At 38.0% G+C, this 25,637-nt stretch overlaps 1 protein-coding gene across 1 annotated transcript in view; it reads left to right on the top strand.

Moving 5' to 3' along the window:
* Positions 1-25,637, top strand: part of cdh13 (cadherin 13, H-cadherin (heart)) — a 589,258-nt gene that overhangs the window by 474,400 nt on the left and 89,221 nt on the right. The window contains exons 9-10 of the mRNA XM_022679628.2: positions 13,613-13,795; positions 14,429-14,682. Coding sequence (XP_022535349.2) covers positions 13,613-13,795; positions 14,429-14,682 — 437 coding nt within the window. The remainder of the gene's footprint in view (positions 1-13,612; positions 13,796-14,428; positions 14,683-25,637) is intronic.

The following is a 25,637-nucleotide window of genomic DNA, read 5'->3' as shown; positions in this document are numbered from 1 at the left end:
GATTAATCAAATTACTGTTTTAATGGGATTGGTGTAATCAAGATGTACTGTAAATCTTTACATACAGAACATGCCAGAGGGTGTCTCAGTAGATAAGCTTGTGCTTCTGTCAGAAACCTGTACACAGGAAATTTGGCAGTGTTAAATCAACACTTATTAGTGTTAAACTTTAAACTCTCAGTGTTAATTTAACACTAACAGTGTTGATTTAACACTGCCAAATTTCCTGTGTAGAGATCTCTTTTCTCATACAACTGATCAGCTATCAACTGATTTTTTTTATATTTTGCATTTACTGAAATATAGGGAGGTTAATTGTGTAACTTGTTTCATATAAAGGCTGAATAAGGTTGAAGGAGCTTTTCTCACAGTTAAATGTGAAATTCAAAATCAAATGTTAGATGGCAGCGGAACAATCAGTTTGTAGTTAGCTCTGAGGAAGTTTAGTCTGAGGGAGTTTAGTCTGAGGGAGTTTTGTTTGAGGGAGTTTTGTGTGAGGGAGTTTAGTCTGAGGGAGTTTTGTGTGAGGAAGTTTTGTTTGAGGGAGTTTTGTGTGAGGGAGTTTAGTCTGAGGGAGTTTTGTGTGAGGGAGTTTAGTCTGAGGGAGTTTTGTGTGAGGGAGTTTAGTCTGAGGGAGTTTTGTTTGAGGGAGTTTTGTGTGAGGGAGTTTAGTCTGAGGGAGTTTTGTGTGAGGAAGTTTTGTTTGAGGGAGTTTAGTCTGAGGGAGTTTTGTGTGAGGAAGTTTTGTTTGAGGGAGTTTTGTGTGAGGGAGTTTAGTCTGAGGGAGTTTTGTGTGAGGGAGTTTAGTCTGAGGGAGTTTTGTTTGAGGGAGTTTTGTGTGAGGGAGTTTAGTCTGAGGGAGTTTTGTGTGAGGAAGTTTTGTCTGAGGGAATTTTGTTTGTCCGTCTATGTTTTTCACTCGCTATAGTCAGACCCCAGTTAGATTGAGCTAAGCTAAGTATGGCATGCTACCTTTCTGTGGTGTACAGTTCACTGTTTTCAGCTTCTGGATGTTAAATTTGTTCAATGATCTTCACATACACTACCATCTATTACAGGAACATAATTTCTATCCATTGTCTGTTTGAGACAAAAACTATTCTATTATCTCCTAGTTACTGTACAACATTGTAGAGACTCTTTGTCACACATTTGTTATCTTTACACAGGGATGATATTCGTTTAAGACCTCTGACTGTGCTTGTCTTCCAGCGTCTCTGGGTGGTCCTGTATCGTGCTGGTCACTGTCTCTGAACGAGAGGTCACTGGGCATGATTCTCTCTCAGAACAGCACTGCAGTGAGCCTGACTGTTTTCAGCAGTATCTCACACCGCTGGTCGCTTTGTGCACTCAGAGGAATTGGGGTCTTATCAGTGGCATGGCAGGGGCTCAGTATCAACTGCCCACAAAGATTGAATACATCCATCTGACCGCTTCAGTGCCCCAGATGATTAAATGAAACGCGACCGGGCAGCGGTCTGGAGAAATGTGGGACTGTGTGCTTTTGTCTAGTGTGCAGCTCCACTGTGGGCCCTGGTGTAACCTTCCAAACCAGGGGATGTGCTTGGGTCTAGAGTTGCGGCATTAACCAGTTCCACAGTATAAAACTGCATAGTTATCATACTATGAATGTTTGATTATAATCAGAATTTGTTTAATCAGCAGCGTTGGATTACTTTGTATAGCCTCTAAATGAACAGTTGTTCACTGACACTGTGAACAACCATCAATGAGTAATCCAGCTTGGAAAAACAGATAGAATATGTAGATAACAAAACAGATGTTAGCATTGCAGCTAAATTGCCGAGGCTGGTGGCTGTGTCGGTTAGCATTGCAGCATTTACCCGGATAAGCCCTGCCGGTAGCATTATGGCTAACCCAGAATTCTAGACTTTGTATCTTAGGTTTAGAATATTCTACAGACATGATTCACATATCATACCAAACAAAAAGTTATACTCTGGCTAACTGGAATGTTAACAACTGGTTGCCATAAATTCTGTTTATGGTAAAAAAAAAATAGCTAAAATATACTCATTTACATAAATTATATCCCAGTTTAATCCATGGCAGTTATGCAGTGCATGTGTACTAGTCAGTTTACAAAACAACAACCCTGGCAGGTCGTTCAACTCATGTTTTTTTTTATTCAGACGCCAATCACCTTAAGCTAAGCTTACTGTTACAAGTTATTAACTTGCTTACGGCTTACATCTTAAACCTTTTCGATGGAAATTAAATCTCAGTTTAGCCTAGGATCCATCATATAAATTATTATATCTTTATTCTTCTGGAAATGGTTTGACTCTTTCAGACCCTGCATCAACTACAATGGACATCGTGTTTTTTTTTTTGTTTTTTTCATTTATTAAATGTTTTGATGCACAGAACACTAATGGAGACCTGTTGTTGTTGTTCATTGGAATAGATCATAAACCAGTCAATAAAACAGTGAACAAAAAAAATAAAAAATCAGCAACTTAGACATTAGAGCATGTCAGCACTACAGGACAAATGAAGCAAATTAATACAAGCTCATTTTTGCTAATTCATTGTGATTAAGAACACATTTTATTATGTTTAGGAATAAAAAATGTAGTTAATTGGATTTATTTCAATATAGATTTTTATTAGGATAGTAAGGTCTTATTATTTTGTGCATTTTAGATAGAAAGGAGCATTCATTTATTTTTCTATAACTGGAAAATAGTTCAGGACTGAAAGGGTTAAGTATTTACTGTTAAGGTAATACCATCATATTTTCTTAGACGGTAATCATATCGTTAAAATACTATTGCAACCCTCTGATGGGTCGAGTCAATTTCTTTCTTTTTTTTCTTTTTTTTAAAGCAGTCGACTGTTTTACACTGTATTTCAAGGCGTTGGTTTTGCCATGCTGGTAGCTTGTACCTTTACTTTTCTTTTGATAACAGAGAGGATCTCCAGCTTGTTGCTCGAATGGTTCTGGTCCCAGCTCACTGTGTGAGTGAGGCTCTGAGCAGCAGGACGGAAGTGCTGAGTGTGGAAGAAGCTGCAGGGCTCGCTGTGGAAGCTGATGCCTAATCAGAGCAGAAGTAATGTGGGACTGTGGTAATCAACGCATGGCCTGCAGCAGAATCTCTTCACACTCACTGTCTGTCTCTCCCTCTAGCTTTGCTTTTTAATGAAACGTAGAGAGCAGACTTCAGAAGTTCTGACGCGGAGATGAAGATGAAACTGGGTAACTGGCAGAAGAGGATGTGCGGAATATTATCAATTGACCTAAGCCTGCTCTGCCGATGAATACTCGCGTGTTTTTACATCCTTTACAGAACATTGACAGAATTTTTCTTCACCGCTGTTGCTTTTGGCTTGCTTTAAAAAGGCCACAGACTTCTGTAAAGCTGCTTTGTGCCAAAGGCCGCTATAAAAAAGTGCTATTCAGCTGAATGAATTGAACTGAACTGAAAGAATCTCGTTCAGCATAATAAACTGTACCACTTGATTTCTGGAACACACAGTTTCTGAAAATGCATACATTTAGAGTGAACTGTAGAGGACAGCATGGATTGGTCAGTTAGGCTGTTCCTCTCCTCTGTGATGATCTTCCTTCACAGTCTTTTTTTTTTTTTCGACATTACAAATTTAAAGCTTTGAGGGCACATTGACATTTCTGCGACCCAGAGAGATTTGTTATTTTTTCTTGTTTGAGTCTTGTAAAGACAGGAGAGCTGCGATTTGACCGTTAATGCCAATAAACACAAGCCTTAAATAATTCCTAACCATAGATTCATCTAAGATATTTCATTTTTTATATTAATAGTCAATAAACAACACTTGATATCAGCCTATAGTCTGTAGCATTGCATACACAAACACAAAGTAAAGTAAATAAAAGCTAAATGATGAGGTAGGTCATTCAGAGTGAAATATAAGATATTAAGCACATTATAAAAGACTTTTTATTCAATAAATTAGCTCATAATACACATGATTAATTGAATATAGGCAGTGCTGGGGCGGAGTTTCCATGTTCTCCCTGTGTCCATGTGAGTTTCCTCTCATAGTTATAGAGAGGAAACATGGAGACATTAATCAAGTTAATTCTTTACTTTGAATTGCCCTGGTGTGTATGTGTTTGGGTATAAATATGTATGTGTGAATGTGCGTATGACTGTTAGTACAAATAATGTGCCTAAGTGTTCCGTGTGGTCCTCCAGTTGGAAAGTCAGTTCCGGTTGAGAGTATGCTGTGCACGATTGGGTGCCACCTCCCATCGGTGTTCCATGTGGTTTTGAGTGGTCCAGCGGGCCAAGCACTGTCACTATGATTGGGAGATGATTGGTTCGAATCCTGGTCATGCAGCTTGCCATCACCTGCCAGAGCCCTGAGAGCACAATTAGCAGGCTCTCTCTAGATAGGTAGATGGCACTAGCGCACTGTGATGCTACTCGGCAGTTAGAAAGGAGGCTGTGGCTGACTTCACATGTATCGGAGGAGGCATGTGCTAGTCTTCACCCTGCTGGTGTTGTGGCATCACTATTGATAGGGGGAGTCCTAATGAGTGGGTTGGGTAATTGGCCTTGTATGGGAGAAAATGGGAAAAAAAATATATATATATGTATTAGATAAATGTTGATTGTAAAGCATCCTATGGTTCCTTTAAAGGTAAATATAAGTGTAACTTAATTATTTAATTCATTCATTTTATATCGGTAAAATGTAAACTGTGTAGATCTATTATTTATACAAACATCAGATTGGATTGACTGCAAAAAATAAAACCTGAATATTTGGCCAGTCAGCTGCAATGGGTTAATAACCTATTTAAACAACAAAATGAGTGTTAAATAAAAGTGAATTTCACATTTCTGAAGTGAATATGTTATACTATAGCTTATACAGTATTTCAGTAAGAGCACTTACTAATACTGTAGCATGTAGCTCTGCTGTATAATGCTAGATGATAGTGATAGCTTTCTGTCACTGTAAGAGTGTTAACTCTTAACCTGCACTGCTGCCATATAATACATGATATAATGCGCTGTAATAAAACTGGTTTTAACGGCTGAGGCTGACTGACAGAACTGCTGGCTCTGGCTGCGGTAATGCCCCGCCGGCTGCTCACAATACTCTTTACTTCACAGAACACTGCATAGCTGATATGGATCTGATTGAAAACGTGCTACAATAAAAGGTCAGGAAATTGGCAATGAGAAAATAAATTGTTGCTTCTGGAGAAAATCAAAGTTAGAGAGAGAGAGAGATGGAGGGGTGAGGGAGGGATGGAAAGAGTGTATTGAGTTTTATTGAGCACAGTGCTGATTTTGGTCCTGTGTAGCCTGGAGGTGTAAATTCTTTACGGTAAGCACTGTAGCTGAAGAAACAGCAGAAGTGTCTACTTCACCCCCAAGCTCTGCAGCTGCTTAGCTTAACTCTCCTAACGCCTCTCCCCCTGTAGTGTAGTCCAGCAGCAACTGCAGCTCCCACTCCGGATCAATCATTCAGTATGTTTAATGCCAGAAGATTTTTTTTTTTTTTTTTTTTTTTACAATTTTTACATATTTTTAACATTTCTTAAGTGTTATATTTTTTTAGAATTGCTAAAATACAAATATATATATTTTTTTAAACCCAACTTAAAAACGAAATGGTTTAGTTTCATGCTGTGGTTAAAGTGTTGTGTGTTTTTTTTTACCATAGGGTTGTGGGTTCAATACTTGCATTTGTGAGGCTGCCACCTTTGGGTTCATAGTCTGCTCTGCTTTAGTAGTGCCACAAGGGTGGATGTCGTTCACATCTTATTAAAATCAGTTGCTTTGTGGTTGGAGTGGTTTTCTTTACTGCAAGGTTGTGAGTTCCATGCCCAGATTTTTGCTAGACTGCCAATGTTGGGCCCTTTACAAAAACATTTGAGCTTCTCTGCTCCAAGGGTGCTACAAGATGGTTTATTTTTTTCATTATGATATGCATATGAGAGCAAGTTGCTTGTAATGCACACTGTAAAAATAAACAAAAGTTGAGAAAACTCTTACTGCATTAGATTTTTGAGGCCAACTCGAAACCCCAGTTGTGCCAGCTGCGCCAGCTTATTCATTTTCATATGTATAAAAGCCTGAAATATTAAGTATCCAAGAATTCTGAACAAAAGTTGTGCCAACATATTATATTGTGTTCAGATCGTTTATTTTATATATACATCACAGTAAACAAGTCTCAATTGGCCTTTTTTAAGTTGTGTATTTTAAGTTCTACTGACAAACCTAGAAGTTAGGACCAGCTTTAAAAAATGTTTTTTTAATTAAGATATTTATTTAGGTTATTTATAATAATTAAAAAAAAACAAACATAAATTACATAAATTCAACCTTTCTCCTTAACTCAGAAATCAGCCCTTACATAGGCTACTACTGTCCTTCCCAAACCAGCCAAAACCAATTATTCACCTCTGCAGGGGAATACATTACAGACCACAGACACAATTAATAAAATACATACAAGTGTAAAAACAAAGCTTGTTCAAAAGAATATTTGAGGTAAATAATTAACATCCCCATAAAATAAAGATGACCTCAATAAAAGAAACGAATGTTTCAGACTTTGAGAACCCCATGAACTTCCCCCTTAAATGGTTTGTTCCAAAAGTGGTCCTACTGAGCATGCCTCAGTTTGCTCAGGCATTATTTAAGGGCAAGCAAAAGTGGTTTTGGGTTCTTTGCCAGACAGGAAGGAAAATGAAGAAAAGGTCAGTATTCTAAGTGTAATGCTAGGCTATGCCTACTGCTAGTTTACGAATTTATAACGTCTACTACCATATTTTAACTGTTAAATGTAGTAGTGTGTCCCAAGTTAGCATACTGTGAACTTACAGGATAAGTTAGCATTAGCTGTTAGCATTGGTGCTTGCCAGATCAAGTTTTATGAAGCTTTGAAGCTTTCCATCCAAGTGGTTTGAAAAAAAGGTTAATTTTTTGAGGCTTAATTTCCACACAAAACCCCCTGTCAGGCAAAAGCTTTGTTATTTTAACTGTGATTGTTTCCTGGCTGGTTTGCAACAGTGCCAGGATAATAATAACTTCTAAGACAATAAATAAAAACACCTTAATTTGAGTTTGTGTTGTTCATTCATGCATCTGATCTGTTTGTGATGTGTAGGTAATGGTAGTAAAGGTCTATTAGCACATACACACATAATAAATACATAATACTTGTCAGTATTTATTAAATAAAATATAGTATGGCATGAGATGTTAATGTTAAAATTGTTTCAGTGTTCTCCAAAGATAGGACCGTAATAAATACTTTTATTAAGAAATGTTTTTTTCCACTGTACCTGGACCCTTTTCGAAATAACCTCTCCAGTTTTGGAGAACTTTTCTCACAGTACTGAGGAAGCTTGTATATGCTCTCAAATCGGTCCAGTAGTCAAACCATTCCCTAAACCAATGAGGTTTTAGATGTCATCAGTGACTTCTTCCCCTCTTAAAAACACAAGCCTTGATACGCACTTCATTAGGCACTCCCTGGATTTCTCTACACGTGCTTCGAAGCCTCAGCACAGTGTGACTCATCACTAGTTAGCATCATTAGCTGCTAATTAGCATTAGCTGGAAAGGAATGGGTGATGTATATGAACTGGAAAAAATTGAGCAGGAACAGAACAGGACTGTTAACTTATTTGTTTGTTCTGTCACATTAACCTTCACTTCTACTGGATTGCTCAACATGGCAAATTGGAAGTTAATCTGCCTTAATGTGCTGCCATCTGGTTTTGTGGCACATTGGTCAAATTAATGCAGTTATCCTAACAATATATTGTTCATTTCAGTTAGTAACCGAGAATCTTTAAGGCAAGCTTTATTCTTTTATTCTGTGACTGATATCCAAACTTTTGGCTCCCTAAACACAAAACAAATAAGCTTGTGGTAATGCTGGAGTGACCAGCAGAGCATCATTTATCATGAAACTTGACCGCATAACAGGCCACAAGTGTAGGTGTCGGTGAATTAAATAAGTTATTTAAATTCTGAAAACTTTAAAGGCTTTGCAGACTCTTACAGGAAACTTGGAGAAGCTACATGTTCACTCTCTACTCCACTTAACTTTCAGTTTCAGATCAGTTACAGGAATTAATTTCAAATTCTTGCATTTTAAAATGGACAAAAACTAATGAAAACGGAATTCGATTTGGATTTAGGAAAATATTGATTTTAAACTAAAGTTTTGGACAGTGCCAAATTCATGAGTTTTTATTCATTATATGCTGACAGTTGCAGGTTTTGTAAATTATTCCAATTACAATAATGCTTTATTATAAATGCTCAAGATATAGGTGTGTAATATCAGACAGAAAATGGCTTAAATGCCTGACTTTTAAAGGGTTAATAAAGTTAATAAGGCAATTGGTTTGTTGTAGTTTTTGCAGTGCAATTCCAAAAATGTTCAGCTGACTTAAACACATTAGGAAGAACAATTTCAAGCTTTTTTTTTTAAACAGTGTACTGTACAATAATTAATGACTAAATATAAAAAAAATCTTGCTGCCTAATAACTACATCCTACTCTGTTAACATGTGCCAATGAAACCAGATAACCATTGTCCCTTATTCACCAATACGTCCTACCAATTTTCTTAAATTTATTCTGAAAAAAACATGTCACATTCAAGGGTTTTGAAACTGCAAAATAGTTTTTTTTTTCATAACTGATCATATTTTTTTTTAACTGAACAAATCCTAAGTAGAAAACACTGGTAAATGTCAGAATCTTTGTGAAAGTGGGTTGTAAATGGAAGTTTCTTCTTAAGAACTTTTTTTTATTTCACTTCTCAGCAGTTTTAACCTTTTGGGATCAGAGAAAACGTCACTGCCTTTCAATATTTTATTATTATTTTCTAAATATTACAGAACAGAAAGACCATTCAAAAGTTTCCTGAACTTTTTCAGCCTGTGTGGTCAAACGCATTTTATTGTGAGACTGCGTCTTATTGTGACTTGATTCTAAGGGTTTTAAAGCTATAAAGATGGATGGAGCTTTCCATTTTGCCCCAGGGCCCAATTTGCCTGGGTGAAGAAGGTTTAATTGGAAGGCTCCACTGAAGATTCCACACTTCCACTTTCCACTGTTGTGTAATAATGCTAGCATCCATTGGTCAGTTTCACAAAAACACCAGTTAAACATGAGCTTCTTAACTGTTTTTTATTATTGCAAAAGTATATGAATTGAAACAGTGCAGTGCAGTTTGACATGTAAGTGCAGTTGCCAACCCTACTGGTTTAGTGTTACGGCTGATCAATAGGAATAAGTAGGATATATAAACACACTTCCCACACTTTCACTTAAGTACAGTTTCACCACACTGTTTACACCCCTGTAGACTCCTGTAGACTTAACAAGTTGCTCTGCTTTCTGCAGGAACTGTTTCATGTTCAGCAAAGTTCAAAGTGTTCCTTTACTATGAAGAACAGTTTTACCTCGGTAATGATGGCGGATTTCTTTGCCGTTACAAACTGTTTTGATGAGGCACAGATTGAGACGCTGTTTTTTTTTTTTTTTTTTTCTTCCCCTCCTTAGTGGAGGTTTAAACAGCTGAAAGGTCTGACTGCTGATGAGCGCTGACGTCACGAAGGAGGATAGCATATGGTGGCTTGGCATTAATGTGCTGGAAATGCTGGTAAAAATGACAAGATGTAAGCAGCATTTTTTTTTCTTTATCGCAAAGTCATATTTGCATAAAAAAACGTATTTATTCATTTATTTTAAATAAATTGCAAATGTTTGACAGGCAGCATATGTAAGTCCTCTACATCAGGGCGTTCCGCTATTCACTGACCGCAGCGCGAATGCGCAATCGGGCACCCGAGAGGTCGTGTTCACTTCACAGACTGTTGACCAGAAATGATGGTGGGACTGATGAGGAACAGAACTCATCTGGCCCTGCCAAGAACACTTCATCTCCTCAAACAGCTCTGTGACATTGGGGCGGATTGAGGAAGGACTACTGAGATTAGTGTGTCTTTTAAAGAGGGGGGAAAAAAAGACAGAAGGAAAAGCGGAGCGAGAGTTGTTTTACAGAGTTAAGCTTTAGATTTCCTGCAGAGAAGACACTGCCTTGGGTAGATTTGCTCAACATTTCTTTCATTATTGAAGGTGGAGCAGATTTACGGGAAGCAGTAACAGTTTGCCTCGCTTTGTTTTAGCCTTGGTCGCAGTTATAGAGGAAGCTGTCGTGCTTCAGTGGGCTACAAGCTCTTCCACGGCCAATTCCGTTGTAATCCACGAGCTGTTGATGCTTATCAGGCTGAAAAAGGTTACAAAACCATTGTTTTTTTTTACTGTGTTTGGACCCCACCAATCCAGAGTAGGACAGATTGTGAAAGGTATGTAATAGTCTGCAAGGGCACAGTGGAACGCAAGGTAACTTCTAAGCAACTAAAGGCCTTTCTAAAACTGGCTAATGTTAATGTTTACTTATACAACCCTGTGACATGGGGAAAAGTGTTTGGACCCCACCAGTCCACAATCTGACACATTAGTTGTCCACCAACAAAGATCACACCAAAAGCAAGGCGTGTAATAATTTAAGAGGTCTTAAAAGAAATTAAAGATAAAGTTAATTAGGAAAAAGAGAACTCAGGAGTAAAGCTTTAGGTTTCCTGAGCCAATTCGGTTTTGATCTGAGAGCTGTTGATGATCAGGCTGGAAAAGTTTCCAAAACCATTGTTTTTGACTGTGTTTGGACCCCACCAATCCAGAGTAGGACAGATTGTGTGGTTTGTGCAATAGTCTGCAAGGGCAGATCAGAACCCAATGTAACTTCTAAGCAACTAAAGGCCTTTCTCAAACTGGCTAATGTTAGTGTTCTCCTCATACAACCCTGTGACATGGAAAAGGTTACAAAACCATTGTTTTTTGACTGTGTTTGGACCCCACCAGTCCACAGTCTGATAGATTAGTTGTCCACCAACAAAGATCACACCAGAAGCAAGATGTGTAATAATTCAAGAAGTCTTAAAAGAAGTCCAAGATAACTTCCTAAACAGCTCTGTGCAATTGGGGTGAATTGAGAACAAACTACTAAGATTATTTTGTCTTTTAAAAAAATAAATAGAATTTAAGTTTTAGACAGAGTAAAGCTTTAGATTTCCTGAGAAGACACTGCCTCAGGTAGATTTGCTCAACATTTCTTTTCTTATTAAATTTGGAGCAGATTTACAGGAAGCAATAACAGTTTGTTTTGCCTTGTTTCAGCTTTGCTTGTGCTTATAGGGGGTGCTGTTATGGGTTGGGATGCAACAAGCCCCTCCGTGGCCAATTCACCTGTGATCTGAGAGTTGCTGCTCATCAAGCAGAAAAAAAGGTTTACAAACCATCTCTCTAGTATTTGGGCACCACCAATTCAAAATAAGGAAAATTGCATACAAGTTGATGGAATTTTAGGCCATAACAATGAATTTAGAAGTGGTCCACCAACAAAGATTATGCCAAGAGCAAGGTGTAAAATATGCTGTGATGTCTCAAGCAAACCCTACAGTAGGTAACTTCTAAGCAACTAAAGGCCTTCCTCGCATTGACTAATTCCAGTGTACTCATCAACAAACAGTCTTGTGAAAGTGTGGTGAAAGGACTGAGGAAGGACTACTGAGACTAGTGTGTATTTTAAAGAGGAAAGAAAAAAGATATAAAAAAACCTAGCAAAGGTTGTTTTACACTTTAAATTTAAGCTTTAGAGTTCCTGCAGAGAAGACACTGCCTCGGGTAGATTTGCTCAAACATTTTTCATTATTGAAGCGAGTTTAGCTCACTTTGCTTTAGCCTTGGTCGCACTTATAGGTGGAGCTGTCATGGTTTAGTGAGCTACAAGTTCCTCCATAGTCAATTTTGCTGTGATCTAAGCTGTTTTTTTTCCTGTAGTTTTAGAAGTATAGAAATGCAATCAGTGTGTGTATGTGTGTATAGGTCTGTGTGTGCCTGTGTGTGTGTGTGTTTGCTTGTGTGAAGGACAGAGGGGGAGCAGACACTGTCTCTATCTAATGCTGTGCTCATGTAACACTCAATAGTGTTTGGGAGATGTGTCTGACAGAACAAACAGAGCTTAATGCTTTCTGTCTGAGAGCGGCCGGGCTGAGATAGTTAAAGCTTTAAAGCTTGCATGCTGAGTTCCTTCAATACTTCCTCTGAGCTGCAGTCCATAGTATAGCACTTCCACTAGACTTGGCTGGAGGAACTGTGTTTGGACTTATGGCAAAAGTTATAGGGGGAGCTGTCATGCTCAGTGAGCTACAAGCTCTTCCACAGCCAATTCAGTTGTGGTTCGAGAGGTGTTGATGCTTATCAGGCTGGAAAAGTTCTTAAAAACATTGTTTTTGGACTGTTTGGAGTCCACAGTCTGAAATATTGTGTCATCCACCAATAAAGATCACACCAAGAGTGAGGTAAATAATAGACTGCAAGGTCACAGAGAAATCCAAGGTAACTTCTAAGCAACTGAAGGCCTTTCAGACATTGACCAATGTTTTAAAACCACTGTTTTTTTTTTAAATGTGTTTGCACCCCACCAATCCAGATTAGTCTCAGAGCGGCTGGGCTGAGATATTTAAAGCTTTAAAGCTCTCATACTGAGTTCCTTCAATACTTCCACTGAGCTGCAGTCCATAGTATAAAACTTCCCTGTCCTCTAGACTTGGCCGGAGGAACTATTTTTGCCTTATGGCAAAAGTTTATAAAAGCATTGTTTTTTGGACTGTTTGGACCCTATCAATCCACAGTCAGACAGACTGTGTCATCCACCAAGAGCAAGCTTCTATGTAAAAGAAAAGTGTATTTTTTAAAAGTGTACTTAACATGGAAAAGTACATACATTTCAAAATTAAAATATATACTTAAACACATACTAAATGTACTATTTTGGAACAACGTAGGCCAAACTTAAGTATATTTCACTTGTAATTAAGCTATATTTAAGCACAACATAAAAGCATTAAATTGTGCTTTTGAGCGCTTTTTCCATACAACTTCTGTGAACTTAAGTAGATTTAAGTATGTGCTTTTAAACCTTTTTTAATACACTTGAAGTACTGTATATTGTAAATGTACTACTTTTCGTACTGATGCACATATTGTGTACACCTTAATGCTGCTGAAAAAAAGCTACACTAAAGTGCAATTAAGCAGTATTTAATGCCACTAAATATATTTTTTCTATCCATATTGCTTAAAAATAAATATAGAGATACAGAGAAAGTATTTTTAATATGTATTTTCATAAAGTATATTAAATTGAAAATGCACTTTTAGTATTCTTTACCTTATTTGAACATACTTTTAATGCTCTTAAGTATACTTCCTTTTCACAAAGGGTATAATAGACTACAAGCTCACAGGTAACTTCTAAGCAACTGAAGGCCTTTCACACACAGTCCCTAGTATAGCATTTCTCTCTCTGCTGGACCTAGGCTATAATTCTATATGCTGTGGTACTGTAGGCAAGGTGATGTATTGTAGTAGAATCTCAAGACACAGGTACAGCACTGCTTGTGGTTGGAGTATCAACACAACAAAAAATATGTTGATCTTTGCATGTACGCTCTTCATTAAAAAAAAAAAAAAAAAAATCTTTGTTTCTGTGTTGCAGTTCCAGGCCTCAGTGGATGAAGGCTCTACAGGCGTGGTGGTAAATCTGACCGTGGATGACAGAGATGACCCTGCCACTGGAGGGTTTAGAGCTATGTACTCCATCATCAATGGAGATCCCAACCAGAGCTTTGAGATCCACACCAATCCTGACAACAATGAGGGCATGCTCTCTGTGGTTAAGGTACGTGTCTTCTGTGAGCTTCAATAAATGCATCTTAATGGGTCTTTTTAGTTGTTCTAAAAGTCTCTCTTACAGTCTACAAGATAGAGGACAGACAGTTAATCCTAATATGACCTTTAAGTTTATCTAGGTTTAAGTTTCGGTAGCCTGGGGAGAATGACTACACACTGATGGTGAGTGTCATAAACTGAGGGACACACCCAGTATGCAAGTACTGTGCGAAAAGCCAATAGAAAATAAGCAGTCAATGATTTCAACCCAAAATAATTAAATAATATGTGGAACTATCCAGTTTTACTTTAACAGATTTCATTAATTAAAGCAAAAGTGTTTACAGTGTAGATAAATACTAATTGACACAAATAACTCAGTTTAGCCTGGAGTTAGTCATGTTTTAGGCAAGAACATAAATCATTACAGGTCTTGTACACATGCATGTAATGAAGCAAGTGCTTCCTTTACTTTCCTATAAAAATGATCTCAGAGGCTACTTTTGGGTGGTTTAAATTAGTGAGAGATTGACTGCTGGACATGCCTCTATTTTATGTTCACACATGAGTATAATTGTCATGTTAAGTGTACTAACACATCAATTCTTCTTTTCTTCCTCCTCCCTCCCGTTTCTCCTCGCAGCCCCTGGATTATGAGAGCAGCATGTTTCACACACTGATGATAAGGGTGGAGAATGAGGACCCTCTGGTGCCTGACGTCATTTATGGCCCCAGCTCCACAGCCACCGTCTACATTGCAGTTCAGGACGTCAACGAGGGACCGGTCTTCTTCCCGGATCCCCTGATGGTCACTAAATGGGAGAATATTCCTGTAGGAAGCTTCGTGGCCATGCTCAACGCCACTGACCCAGACTTCCGTCAGATCCAGAGCGTAAGGTAAGACGATGGAGCATGAGACACATCCTTTAAGCATGGGCAGCATTAGGGCTGGGCTTATGGGGCTTAAGCCCCGAATCTTTCTACAAAGCCCTGAATCCTTTTTTCTTTCACCTTTTCTTTACTGGTTTGCTTCTGTGAGACTCCCATTCCTGCATTTTTTCCCTGGTTTGTATCTTCCCGGATCTGTAGCTCAAGCCATGATTGAATATCATTACAGCTGGCTAGTATCTTGATCCTCATGGCTACCAGATCAGGTACAGTGGAGTCATAGAACTCTTCAGATTCAGCAGAAACTTGTCCAACAAGGGTATGAACCTCATTGGAAATTTGAGACGATCAGTGTAGTACATAGTTTGTGGTTATGTGTGAAATGAAATGTATCCATTGGAATACACAGGGTCATAATTAGACATCTAGACATCAAGGGTGCTGGAAAAGTATTTATTGGAGCTGTAAGATAAATGTTATGTTATTGTTTTTGTTGTCAGAATATGATTTTTTCTTTTTTTCTTTACAATAAACATATAACTCATGCAGGGCATTGCACACATTACTCGTATGCAAGAACAGAGGGAGCTCTTCATGGATCAGACTGTACTTACATAACATAACAAGGCTGGAGGTAGACTGAGGTAGAGCTGGGGAGAGGTCCACAGTGAATGCACACAACAAACTACTACTTATCCTGGGAAAAATTAGCGCAGCCAAGCCAAGTACTAAAGTAAAATGAATGTAATGATCTTTCTTTATTGTGTTTCATATCAATATAGGGATAACAGCTCATGTTTTGTCTATATTGTACACCCCTATTTTATATGGTACAACATATTATTATATGGTATATCATATGGCTCATGTTGATTTCCCCTCATGCATGTGCTTTACTTGAAGCATCCCCTCTTTCATGCAAAGGTTTTATTAATAAGACAAAAAAACAAACATTTATTATTCTCATAAGCCAGGCAATAATTGTGCAGGGGAAAAAAAAAGATAAACATGTCGTAACACTGAATGCTGGTCACCTGGATTACATGTTTTGCCAACATAAATTGTATATATAATTGTGATGTTGACATTTTGTTGGGTTTAAGATGTAATGTCAAGTAAATTTCAATGTCTTCCAAATATCATGTAAACACCAACAAATAATTGTAAGGAAAGCAGACTAAAATATAGACCAAAGTCTACTAAAATTAATAATGTTAACGTCCACCTAACATGATATTCTAACATAGCTAGCCAGTGCTGTGTTGTAGATTTTGTGTAAGCAAAAATAAATGTCTGTCTAAGGAGTTTGAGCTTGATGTCAGCCCAATTTTAATTTCAGACCAGTATGTGAATTTGATTCACAACAAAATAATTCAACACCTGTGCAATTTTAAAGTTCGTCAACCCAGTTTTCATCATTTTTAGCTAATATTCAACATCTGTATAACATAATTTTAGCTCTGTCAAGTCAGTATTGTTTTTTTCTTTTGTTTTGTTTTACTGATATGTGTTTTTGATTGAAAGCTATAATTCAGGCTCTGTGTAATTTTGGGATTTGGCATCAATTGAGTATTCATTTTCAAATAATATTGAACATCTGTAGGATATTGGAGATAGCATTTTTGATGAGGTTGGAGAAATGTGGTCATCAGTATTTATTTATTTATTTTTATACAGATATTGCCAACCATAATTTAAATTCTGTTTAGCATTGGGGGTTGGCATCAACACAATTTTTGTTTTTAACTAATATTCATCATCTGTGTGATGTTACATATGACATTGGAGAACTTCTGTACAACCTTGAGCTTTGATATCAACATGATCTTTATTATTTTCAACTAATATTTAGCTTTGACCTCAACCTGAATTTCATTTGCAACTAATTTACAGTGGGTTACAGTTGGGTACTCCTAAATTTATATCTATTTCAACCAGACTTGACATGTATAATGTATTTTATCACTGATAATAAAAAGTAAATAGTGGAATTTGCATACACTTCATGATCAAATGAGTTTACGATCAGATTTTTTGTATGCAACTTAGACAGCCTCCATGCACACACAATAAGACACTCAATAAATTTGGTGTTTGGTACTCTTTACCAGTCCTCCAGAAAGCACTACAGCAGACAGGAAATGGAAATAGAAAGTGTTTATTTTGTGTTATCTTTACAAACAGAATAACAACACGTTTCACCTTCAGAAGCTCTGGGCCGAGAGACTGGATTGTCTGCTCGGTTAAGTTCACTTTGGAGTTTGACGAGGTGGATTACAATGACACCGCAAACAAATCAAAGCTGCAGACGAAGGCGATAGCACAGGCTCTGCTACTCAGCCATCTCCCCATCTGTCGATTCTCCCCTCGCCATTTTTCACTGTCCTTCTGCTGACAGTCTTACGGTTTCCTCCAAGAAAGCGTTAGCCCATTGCTCTGCATCAAAGATTTCCACCATCTGCGTGGACTAGCGTTTCATTGGCTGGGAGCGTGATAGACCAAATTCCCAGCGCTGAAATCACTCAGATGGGTTGTTTTCACTAGGATGGGTGGGGAAGTCATTATTCAATCATTTTGGTGCACTGTTACTTTTACTGCCACAGTGACATCCTTCCCTCAAACATGGAGGCGGAACAGTGATTTAATCCTACGAATTCTGTGGCATTGGCTAAGGGCTATTTATTTTAGAGTAATTTACAATTAAATAACACATCAATAGCTGTTTGTACACATGTTGTGAAATAGTTTCAAAAATTCCCAAAAGGAAGTCATATTGCACTGCTATTTAGAAGGAAGAGAAAATTCAACATGATTGAATTGAGCTTCACATAGAGAGGTAGTGTGTAACGTGTATCGCATGTAAAACGCAACATACCAGACATTTCAGCATATAGATCAAGGAGAGTTGTAGAGGTTCCTAATGGCATCCAGTTGTAATCCATTCCATGCAGCTTGATTTTTTTACTCTCATTCTCTCTGTCTTGTTTTATCTCTTATTCTTACCTTTTTTAATGTACCCTTCTCTCAGGTAGCTTCTGCTACTTGCCAGGCCATTATTGTAAATAAGAATTATTGAGTCTTAATGACGAGCCTGGCTATATTGAAGGTTAAATAATAATAAAAATATATATCACACAGTTCCTGTACATTTTGCTGTAGGGATATTAAGTAGTCTTGATATTGTGTTCAATAGCATCCTACCCATGTTTTAATCAGGGATAGATCTGGCTATGCTTCTGCCCATGGCAGTGTATCTGTGTCTTCAATGCAAGCTCTTGAAATGGCAGCAGTATGTGGACTAGCATTGTCCTATTGTAATAGTTTACCAGATTTATACAAGGTATGGTCACTGGTGAACTGGTCAACTTTGGGCTGGGAGACCAAAAATGATCAATGTCAATGACTCCACAACAGTCTAGCCTGATTATCCTTCTAAGTTTCATTTCTGTCAGTTAGTTCCTTCTGAACGTAGCTATTTTGTCAATGAGTGTGATTATAATAGCATGTAAATTCAGGAATTTTATGCTTCTTCAATATTTTTTTTCTGTCCTTGTAAGCCCTGTCCTTACAAGTTGAGCACTTCTCCATAAACACACACACACACACACACATTCAGAGTATTTTGCATGTCTTTCATTAGACCATAAATCCCCTCAGAGTGAAACCACAAGGTTATGGCCAGTTTCATTCATGATTACTGCAATTTTATAAGCTGTGAAGGATTTGTAGCACTTCAGCAGACAAATGATGCTGTAGAAGTGTAGAAGTGTGACTGTACTTTGAATGCCAGCTGAATTAAACTATCCTATTTAGCTTGGTGCTCTTTTACTGGATAGCCATTACCACGACAGTAGCATTTCTTAACAGGTCTTTCAATCTTGTCTTGTCCCCCCCTGCATTTAACTTTTTTTTTTTTTTTTTTAAACCTTCTTTGCCATCTGAGAAGAGCCCATCAAGAACTTACAGTGCAGTTGTTTGTGTACTGGAGCCTGTGTACTCCGGCACATTGGATTTCAAGTGATACTCATAAGTGATTATCAGCTTAAAGTATCAGCTTCAAACTACTCCCATCTATATTAAAGTGATAATAGAGAAACCACAGTCCTTTCTACAAAATTAAGTATCATTTCAAGAGATCTCTCTGGTAAATGATACTCCCTTTTTTTATTCAAATAAGTGCACCAAGTGGAATGTGTCAGATTGCAACTAATGCAATTATTCGACAGGAAGATTACCAGGTATTATCAATAAATGAACATTTAGTCTGATTTTGGAAACTCTCCTTATTTAGCCATCTATACCACACTGCCAATTGTACAGCTTGATTTAGGGTGTGTCTGTGTGTCTTTGGTATTGTGGTATTGTGCCTTGGCTCATGGCTCAAAACGTGGAAAAGTCATGTACTAATTATCTTAATTAATAATGGCTGTAATTATGTGAAATAAACCAATCAGTGTGCCAGTTGTCATTCCATTTAAGAGCAAGGTGCGCTCTGACTTTGGTGCATTGATATCTTAACAGCACGACACTTTTTTGCATCTCAACAGAGGCAGCTGACTATTGACTGTTGTCAGGGTTTTAATCAGTCAGTGGCTCACCTGTATTTCCCACCACCAAGATTGAAACAAACCAGAACACATCTCACTTCCAGAAGGCCACGGCAATCGGTAGGGTGTGCGATAGAGCCCTTAGTCGTATTCATTGAGCTACACATACAGGTGTAGTGTGTACTGCAAAAGGTATGTAGTATGTATTGTAGGCAAGCTATTGAGACAAAAGCAATATGCATACAAGCATTGTTCTGTTGGAATAGTGTACCAGTGTGCGTTCAGAAAAGTTTGAGCCACTGCTTTGCAGGAAATTATTTACGTAACGTTGTACCTGTAATGGAGACCAAAAGTTGATCTGGCACATTCAGAATTGAACCCTACACAATGAACAATGACACCAGGTCTTCTATATTAAACTAATGAATATAATGATGCTAAGATATATGGCTGGATGGAAGCAAACTGGCTATTTTAGCTAAATCCAAAAAACATTTGGAATTACTATTGGAACTTTACCTTTGGAAAAGCAGCTCCAGAATATGATGCTCCCTCCACCATGCTTCACAGTTGGGTGAGGTTTTGATGTGATGTGCTGTTTCAAAGCCATTATTATACTTTTGTCTTATCTGCCTCTATAAATAAAAGAACATCCCAGAAGCGGTGTGGGACACTGTAGTGTTCTTGTGCAAACTTAAGATTGTTTTTTTTGTTTTTTTTACACAGCAGCTGATGTCTTCATGTCTTTTTTTTTCCCCCGGCAATGACTGTTTGTACATATGCAAAGTTTAGTTTTTGTACTTGTAAGCTCTTACTAATCCCAAATTGATAGGATAAATAAAAAAAATGCACATTAAGCAAAAGTCTGGGTTTCAATACAGTGTTGCAAAACACAATATTACGATGCTTTAATATATCAGTATTTTCTTACACCACTGTTTAATAGTGTGTCCTTCATTTATATATTCTGTTTTCTTATGACTATGATGTTCTTGCATGGTAACTTGTCAAGAACTTTTCCTCTATGAGTACAAGTCAATTCTTTGCACTCTTAATGCTTTTTTTTTAAAGAAATATCGAATTGATACATAATCTTATTATGAATTATTGTACATGCAGTGTAGTGTATTTTTCTCAAAAAGGATAAATTCAATTATTCTTATCCTGTACTGATTGTGAACGTGTCTTCGAGTACTATAGTGTGATATCTTTGCCAAGAATTCCAGACTTTAAGCTGTGCTATGCCTCATTGGATCAGGGGGGTTTAAGTGGTTTCCTTGGATTTGCACTGCTGGCTGAGCGTGTGTGTGAACCCCGGTGTGCTCCTGTGATCATGTGTTCTGGATCATTCTTGTGGATCTGTGCCCTTACTCAGGGACTCCTCACCATAGAGGATGTGCACTTCTCTCTCTCCCTCCCTCTCTCCTTCTTTTCTCCCTCTCTCTCTCTCTCTCTCTCTCTCTCTCTTTTCTCGCTCCTCAGCTTATTCCTACTGTAAATCTGTCCTCCGCCTGTGGCAGCGTCACCTCTTTTGATCTCGCTTTGCCAGTGAAAGGCCTTTGAAGTGCCATAGCTTACACCTGAGGCTACAGGGAGCGAGAGAGGACAGCAACAGATTGACACAGAGAGGGGGAAGATGAAGGGGAGGGACACGGACAGAAAAGGACGAGAAGAGAGGACAAGAAGGGCGTTGAGAAAATCTCCGTCAGTATGTTTATGCATTCGCTCATTACATTCCACCCAAGTTTCCATCGAACTCCTTCTATTCCTCCTCGCTGCGTATTCGTCAGAGTCCTTCACCGTTCCTAAATATAACATCTCCACTCGTACGTGAGAGCAGGGCGGATTTGTGTAGGTAAGCTCTTTCCACAGCTAAATGGAAGAATTCGCTGTGTAATGCACATAAGTAATGAACGTAAGAGAACTTGGTGATTTATGAAGTGCGTCTTCTGCGCTTTTCAAAAGTTAACGCGAGAATGATGTGAACGTGGCAGTTTTACACCTTTCTAGGTACACTTATGTTTCTTTTGTGTGTGTGTGTGTGTGAGAGAGAGATAAAACAAAAGTGATTTACACACCAAAACCAGCCAGACAAACACTTTTCAGACCTTTAAGCTTTATTTGCAGTAACCTGCATAGCTGGTTCTGCAGGCATAGTTTGTACCATCTCATCCATCTTTATGAAAGGAATCTTTTATATTATATTTCTACAGTCTGAATCACTGCGCATTCTCTCTTCAAGTATTGTGCTGTCTGTCTGCTGAAAGGGTAAATTGCCATCATATTTCCCAGATAGCAAACAAGTCATAGCTCAGTTCTGACCTGTTTTTATATAGCTCATCACTGTGGAATGCTAGCGGTGACATAGGAACTGAGAAACACCAAGGGCCCTTTTTTAGCGAGCTATAGCACATCGGTCAATTGCGAATCACACAGCTGGATTAAGGGCGTGTTGGTGTGTCTTTGGTATCGTGAGGGCACAAGAAATACACTGTGCGAAGTTCGAAATGTACAAAAGGCATGTACTAATTATCTTAATTAATCATAGGTGTGTTTTGGGTGTAACATGACATCATTCACTTTAATAGCCAGTTGGCCACTGACTTTCACTTGTTCGTATCTTAACAGCAGCGCTTTTGTGCGATGTGCAATTGTTCATGATGTAAAGGGATTACATCAGCTCATTTAAGGGAACAGCAATGTTGTTTTTTTCTTGATTCTGTTTTCCGCACCAGTGTGTAGAAAATAATAAAAATAAAGAAAAAGAACATTAAATGAGGTGTGTCCAAACTTTTGACTGGTACTGCATCACAAGTGCAAATACTGTAAGTGCATGTGCAATAGTCACACAAGTAGGGCAGCACTAAGTATATAGCAGTGCCTCATGGTGACATGCTGCTCTTCAGTATCAACAACACTGTATTCTCACCCATTGCCATAAGTGACCCACAAGTGTCACATAAGTGGGGCATATTTAGCCAGAATCAGCATCTCAGTTGTTTACTTTATGACTGAAAATGGATTTTAATTTTAATCCAACACATACATAGAGGTTTCAACCTCTAGAGACATGTTCATTTTATTCAGGTTTTTATTCAGGTTCATTTTTATTACTAAAAAAAATCATGGCATATTTCTCTTTGTAAATCATACTAATTACCTTGTACAGTAGCAGAATTAAATATTTACTGTATTTGACAGTTAAGCAGCTAAACGTCATCTCACACCTTTCAACACACATAGCCAGACAATCAAAGAAAGTGAGAAGAGGAGAGAGAGAGAGCGCGCGCACAGAGTCAGGTTATGTTCTGAGATGGGCTGACAGGTGCTCTGATGTCTTGGCCCATGTTTCTGCTGTGGTGATATCAGTTTTGTCTGTGTACAGTGGGCGAACAACAAAAGCGCTCTAAATAAATCATTATTATCTGTGCTCCCGCCAACCTGCCGCCTAACTTTGATCACATGACTTTTTAGGCTAGCATGTCTAATAAAGCAGAGTAAGAGTAAAATAGATCTGGATCTGAAGGCAGAGTTACTTATTTTAAGAGGCTGGAGGTTATGAGGAAACTGAAGCAGACAAGCTGATCAGTTTCCCAGCTTTGAAAGCAGTGATTTAAATCACTGAATTGTGTTGTACAGTAGAGTAGAACCTAGTATTTACTGAGTACATATTGTTACTGTATCACGCACACAGTGTTGGAGGCCATAAATGCAAGTTGCTGTTTTCTTTATTGCAAAAAGTGAGTTCATGCTAGATCACAACTGCAATCCTTTAGGATAGCAGCATCCCTGCTGCCAGTATTTTACACTGAAATTCTTTACGCTCTATTTATAATTTTACAGTAATATATTGGTAATATTTTTATGGTACTATATTGGCAACTAAATATCCCAAACATTTTAATCATTTAAATGATTTATTACAATTATAAAATGTATTTATTTATACTGTAATATTATTTAATTACTATTCTTATTCTAAAGCAACGTACTGTAATCTTTCTCCACAGTGAATTACAGTATTTTTACAACGTTCTTTGCAGTTAACTTACTTTTAAAATGTACAGGAAAGGTTTTACACTGTCTATAATATACACTGTATATAATTTGGAATGCTTAAAACTGTTGAAATGTTATAAAACCCTTACTTTAAAAGTTTAGGGCCTTTTTTTTTGTTGGACAGCAATGATATATATAGAATTATGAGTACTCTTCTAGTACATCATGTGCAAAAAGTGCTTTGTAACTAATGTTAAAACTTCCAGGAACATAGAGTAGAAATTCTTGGTTCTAGAATGCAGAATTATTTAGAAGAATACATAGTACTTAGTTGCAAATACTCTAAATGGACAAAAGTATTGGGACATTGTGTGTATTTAAGTGTATTTGTTTGAGTAACTGTCTCTACTGTCCAGGGAAGTAACGATTGCTTTCTACTAGATTTTAGAGCGTTGCAGTAAGAATAAGGACTGTTGATTTGCATTCCTAATTCCCACCTCCTTAATTTATATCAAAAGTATTGGATGGAGCACCACACCATCATTTCAGAGAACGCAGCTTTATTGCTCCACTAATTCATGCTGAAGTCCTATTCTATTGGCAGTATTTCTTTACAGAGACTAGTCCAGTTGTGCTTGTGTCCACTCACAGATCTTTAACAATGGAGATAACTTGAAGGGGACAGCTGTATTTTTCCCACTATAAGGCACACCAGATTATATCTGGTCTATTTTCATACATAAGGCACACCAGATTATATCTGGTCTATTTTCATACATAAGGCACACCAGATTATAAGGCGCATTATGCAACACTATTAAGGAACAGGTATGTCGCCATTTTTTCCTTCTAATTCATCAGGTCTCTGTACTTAGCGCAGTTACCGCAGTTAGTGGCTAATGCTAATGCTAATCCAGCAGTGCTAGCCGGGGCTTGCAGCAGGCCATAGGCCGATAATACCCACCACTGAATGGTGAAAGAGCTAGTGTTTAGCGCGGTTAGCGGCTATTGCCAATACTGCTCCAGTCTTGGTGCTGGAGAAACTTCACTGAAACTCCTGTATAGCGCTGTGCTTCATTGGAGTGGCTTTACTACTCCTTAATACCTGACTTGTATAATTCATACAAAGGGAACACCAGATTATAAGGCACACTGACCAATTTTTGGAAAATTAAAGGATCTTAAGTGTGCTTTATAGTGCGAAAAATACAGGAGCTGAATTAATTCATTAGAAAGGATGCACACAAGCACTTAGACAATTGAGACATTTAAGACAGATTGTGATGGCTAATTGACTGGTTCAGATCCAGACATCTTCTAAACATCAGGCTGCTGTCTTGTGGGTTGATTGCGTTATTCAGTGGTCAGTACCTTCCTACCAAAAATGAAACCGGGTCATGGGGTCACAGAGAAGAGCTGCTGATGCACAAATTACTGAATAGGTCAGTGCTGGCTGAGTCAGAGGTCTCGTGGGGTCAATGCCTCAACAGGTCAGAGCTGCTTTAACTGTATGAGGGAGACCTGCACAGTATTAGGCAGGTGGTTTTAATGTTATGGCAGATTGGTAGATTTTTTTTTTTTTTAGCTTCATTGAGATGTATTTTTGTGTGAGTTGTACTGTGTGTGTCTGTGTGTGTGTGTCTATGTACTTTGAGACACAGTGTTGGAAGTGGTGGTGGTGGGGCTGGTGGTTGCTCATGAGATGTCAGGGAAAAATGGGGTCGACAGGAGACACAATCGATTGGATGCGGCAGTGGAGAAATGCGGCGCTGCTGAGTGGGAACATGCCGACTGCCCTCTCAGCTGCCTCACAGTCACGTTCACTCCAAGACTTTCTGCACTTTTTGGCACATTGGAAAGTTTACTTTATAAACATTTAGTTCTTTAGTTTTTTTTTTTTTTTTTTTTTTTTTTTTTCCAAAATCTGTCTTGGCTCAGTTTTATTTTAAGGTGCCACATCATGAAGTGTCATTCCTCATTACAGTACTAGACAAAAGTTTGGACACACCTTCTCATTCTATGTTTTTTTTTTATTATTATTATCCTACATTGTACATGACTACTGAAGTCATTCAGTTCCTTATAAAGGAACACATAAGGAATCAAGTAGTAACTTAAAAGTGTTCAACAAACCACGATACTATGTGAAGCATGTAGATGGTTCTTATCTGGGGTGCTGAGGTTTCTGAAGCTGGTAACTCTAATAACCTGATCCTGCTGCAACAGAGGAAACTCTTGCTAGGTCGGTCCTGATGAGAGCCAGTTTCATCATAATGTTTTTGATGGTCTTTGCCACTGCACTTGAGCATACTTTTCAAAGTTCTTTATTTATTTATTTTTTTTTTGATTGACTGACCTTCATTTCTTAAAGTATTTATTTCTTTAATTAGTTGATCAGTTCTTGCCATAATATGGATT

This window comes from Astyanax mexicanus, chromosome 9, assembly GCF_023375975.1.
Source record: "Astyanax mexicanus isolate ESR-SI-001 chromosome 9, AstMex3_surface, whole genome shotgun sequence".
Classification (NCBI taxonomy): domain Eukaryota; kingdom Metazoa; phylum Chordata; class Actinopteri; order Characiformes; family Acestrorhamphidae; genus Astyanax; species Astyanax mexicanus.
Note: the sequence above shows the minus strand (reverse complement) of the source record. Positions and strands in the feature narration are given on the sequence as shown.